Source organism: Parus major, unplaced genomic scaffold (genome assembly GCF_001522545.3).
Source record: "Parus major isolate Abel unplaced genomic scaffold, Parus_major1.1 Scaffold391, whole genome shotgun sequence".
Lineage (NCBI taxonomy): Eukaryota > Metazoa > Chordata > Aves > Passeriformes > Paridae > Parus > Parus major.
In genome coordinates, this window is record NW_015379306.1 from 22,839 (window position 1) to 26,823 (window position 3,985).

Genomic DNA, 3,985 nt, shown 5'->3' on the forward strand with positions numbered 1-3,985 from the left:
CTCTGGACACTCTGGACACCCCTCTGGACACTCTGGACACTCTGGACACCCCTCTGGACACTCTGGACACACTGAACACTCTGGACACTCCTCTGGACACCCTGAACACTCTGGACACTCCTCTGGACAGTCTGGGCACCCCTCTGGACACCCCTCTGGACACTCTGAACACTCCTCTGGACACTCTGGACACTCTGGACACCCCTCTGGACACTCCTCTGGACACTCTGGACACTCTGGACACCCCTCTGGACACTCCTCCCAGGGCAGTGATGGCCCAGCTGCTGCCTCTGAGCTGTCAGAGAGGGACAAGGAGTCCCCAGGGCAGGAGGAGGAATCCTCATCCTCAGGAAACTCCTCCTATAAAACCGCACTGACCAAATTCTCAGAGAAAAGTGAAAGGGGAGCGTGGCAGGAGAAGGTAAAAGTGCTTGGGAGTGGAGTCCTGGAGAAGCAGGAAAAGGGAAAGAAGGTGCCTGAGCTTGTTTTGTTGAATAATTTCTCAGAGGGCTGGAGGAAGGGCCGTTCTGGAAGGTGGGGAGCTGAGGGTGCTCCTTGTGCAGCAGCCCCCGAGCCGGGGCAGGAAGGGGGGCTGCAGCTGCCCGCCGGCCCCAGGGGCTGGGGGCTCACGGCTGCTCCCGAGGAGCTGCTCCCAGCAATGCTGAGGCAGGCAGCAGCCGGGCTGGGCACAGAGGGGCCGGCTGTGCCCCCCAGCCAGCCCCAGGACACGGCTGGGGGCACCTCGGGGTGCTCTGGGCACGGCCCGGGGGGAGCAGAGCCCACCGCAGGCAGCCATGAGCTGACCGGCTCCGAGCTCTCCATAGAGAGGGGACACAAAGTCACAGAGATCTCCCCTTCCTTCAGCCTGGGAGCTGAGGGCTCCTTCTCCCTGCACCTGGCTCGTCCCAACTTCCAGTCCACCCCTGGGGTGTTCCTCGAGAGAACCGGGAAGGTGGAAGGACGTGGGGTCCCGGCCATCCCTGCAGACCTTCAGGCCTCTCTTTCCCGCTCAGAGGAGTCCCCTGTCCCTGGAGCAGGGAAGGAAGATCCTGCCCAGAGAGCAGTGGAAGAAAGCTGTGGCCATTTGGAGTCCCTGAGGCTGGAATCCCCTGGCTGTGGCAGGATGCAGCCCTGCCCAGCGCTGGGTTTCCTGGAGAAGGTGGGAGCGTGGCACGTGAGCCAGCCAGAGCAGGTTCCTGACAGCTCAGGGGTCCCAGGGGCGCTTCCCCCTGCAAGGAGAGCCTCCAGATCACTTCCCAGGGCTGCAAGCTGTATTTTAGCAGGACAGAGGAGCCCTGGGGATCCCCAGGACTGCGCTGCTCCCTCCTCCAGTGGGGCAGGTTCTGTGGGCAGCTGGGATTTCCCTCATGAGAGCCTCCAGCTCGGTCCAGCTCGGGGCAGATCCCGCTCTGACACCTCCCTGAGCTCCTGCAGGGAGAGCAGAGCCTTGGTCAGAGCCAGCTCAGCCTGCAGTGAGAGCTCAGCCTTGGTCAGAGCCAGCTCAGCCTGCAGTGAGAACAGAACCTCGTTCAGAACCTCAGTCAGAACCAGTCCAGCCTGCAGTGAGAACAGAACCTCATTCAGAACCAGCCCAGCCTGCAGTGACAGCTCAGCCTTGGTCAGAAGCAGTCCAGCCTGCAGTGAGAACAGAACCTCGTTCAGAACCTCAGTCAGAACCTCAGTCAGAACCAGCCCAGCCTGCAGTGAGAACAGAACCTCGTTCAGAACCAGCCCAGCCTGCAGGGAGGAGCCTCCAGGACACCCCAGCCCCACCATGGGTCTCTCCCAGAGCTCCTCCATGGGCTCCCTGGCAGGAGGGGCTGGAGCTGGGCACGGTGACACCAGGCGAAGCTCGGCCCCAGATGTGTTCGTGTGCGGCCTTGCTCAGCTCCTTACAAAGCACGAGGATTGTGAGGAAAAGGAAAATCAGTCCCTCAACCTGAATATTGCCACTGGACACGATATCATGGAGAACTTTGGAGCTGTTTCCTTGGAGAGTTTGGATTTTCCTGTCGGCTCTGGGGAGCCTCAGGGGGCCCCAGGCTGTGGTTTGGGCTCCCTGGTGGTGCCCAGGCCCTGCCCCAGTGCAGGAGAGAACAGCTCCATCCCCCCTGGAGCAGCGCTGCAGACTCCTGAGAAAGAAGAGTTGAATATTGAAGAAAGGATCCCGGTAAGTTCCATCCCAATTTAACTCTGTTTCCAGAGTTATCCACTTTTCCCCAGAGTTACCTATTTTTTTCAGTTATACTTTTTTTTTTTTTTCAGAGTTTTCCATTGTTTTTCACTTTTCCATTCCAGTTCTTCCATTGTCACTTTTCCATTTTCCCCCACTGCCCTTTTAGGGAAGGATCTAATCACTTCAAGGCAAAACAAATGGTTTTACCCAGGGTTGTGCTACAGTGAATTTCATCCATGATATTGGTTCAGCTTATCTTAAACAGAGGTGGAAAAATAACTTCTGGTAATATTTAACATGGACAGGAAAGGGCTGGGAGTGGGAAAGGTGTCTTGTCTATCCCAGGGGTGTCAGGGGAGAGGCAGGAAAGGGAAGGGAGGGTTGGGGGCTCTCAGATCAGGCTCTCATTGTCCAAGGGTGAGGCTCAGGGGCCGAGTGAGGAGAGCTGAACTCCACCCCCAGCTCTGCACGAGGGGCAAACTCAGCTCCTTGGAAATGAAATTTCTCCTTTTCTGGGATTTTCTCATTCTGCTTTTTTACGTTGTTCCAGTTTCTGAGGCCTCACTTGTGAATTCTTGATGTGTTCCTCATAAAGGACCTTCAGAGGCTCTTCATTCCCCCCTTCCCATCCCGTGTGGCTATTCCCAGTTTCCTGGTGTGTGTCTGGGGGGCTGCAGGCCATGCAGAGCACTGTGCATTAATAGCAAATGAGATGCAGATTTATGGTACTGACAAACAAATTATCCTCTGAGTAAGAGGCTGCTCCTCTCACAGGATGACTCCATAATCATCAGGTCTTTGGGATGTGCTCTGGAAGCTCTTTTCACTCCGTTGTCTTTGCAAACCCGTGGTGAAACAAATATAAATATTGGAGGGAGGGTGTTTGAAATGAAATTCATGAGACAGAGAGATGACTTCTGTTCCTGGCTATAATTACACATTCTCCAGCCTAGTTCTGAGGACTTCTGCTCCCATAAATCACTGGAAGGTAAAGGAGATCAGGTCACTTATCTGGCTGTTAATGTGGAGGTTTATAACAAAATCATGGGAGATGGAGTTGGCTGGGATGTGTAAGGTAATTTATTTAATTTTCCTGGCTAGTTTAGGACATAGTGTGGATGAGTTGAAATTAATTTGCTCTATAGGTGATGAAGTCAAGGAAAATTATGGCAGATTTTTTCCTGCATATAATATCTGTGTGTAAACCAGCTCTGACAGAAGTCCTCCCGACTGTTTGCCTGGCAGCCTTGAACAAACCTGTCCTAAAAAATGAGGAGATTCACGGCTGCTGCCTTGAATTCCTGAGCCTGGCAGCGTTTTCTGGGCAGCCTGGGGAGGGAGAAGGTTTTTAAACCAAACCTTTGTGTTCTCCTTCCAGCTGGGAAATGGAATTTTCAGTAGGTGAGGCTGAAGCTGAGAGAGTTGTCCCTGCTGCAGTGCCCAGCCTCGGGGTGAAAGCTCTGCCAGCCCAGGGTCCATCCCTTCCCTAAGCCTTGGTTATTCGTGTTTTCCAGATCTACCTGCGGAACCTGGGCATCGAGCAGTCCCCTGGCAGCATCCTGGCGCCCTTCGTGCCCCGGAGGCCCCTGTGGGAGCTGGAGTTCTCCCCCTCGGGGCTCAGGAGCCTGCAGGATCCTCTGGGCTGCCTGGCCAGGGTCCCCCCGCAGGCGCAGGGTACGGGCAGGGGGCTGGCAGGGGGCTGGCAGGGGACAGACAGGGGACAGACAGGGCACGGGCAGGGGGCTGGCAGGGCACGGGCAGGGGACAGACAGGACACAGGCAGGGCACGGGCAGGGGACAGACAGGGCA

At 56.0% G+C, this 3,985-nt stretch overlaps 1 protein-coding gene across 1 annotated transcript in view; it reads left to right on the plus strand.

Annotated features, from left to right (window-relative positions):
* The first annotated feature begins 6 nt into the window (after nucleotides 1-6).
* The window catches only part of ALMS1 (ALMS1 centrosome and basal body associated protein), a 40,520-nt gene continuing 36,541 nt past the window's right edge, over nucleotides 7-3,985 (plus strand). Inside the window, exons 1-2 of the mRNA XM_015616273.3 lie at nucleotides 7-2,170; nucleotides 3,691-3,850. Coding sequence (XP_015471759.1) covers nucleotides 659-2,170; nucleotides 3,691-3,850 — 1,672 coding nt within the window. The 5' untranslated portion in view covers nucleotides 7-658. The remainder of the gene's footprint in view (nucleotides 2,171-3,690; nucleotides 3,851-3,985) is intronic.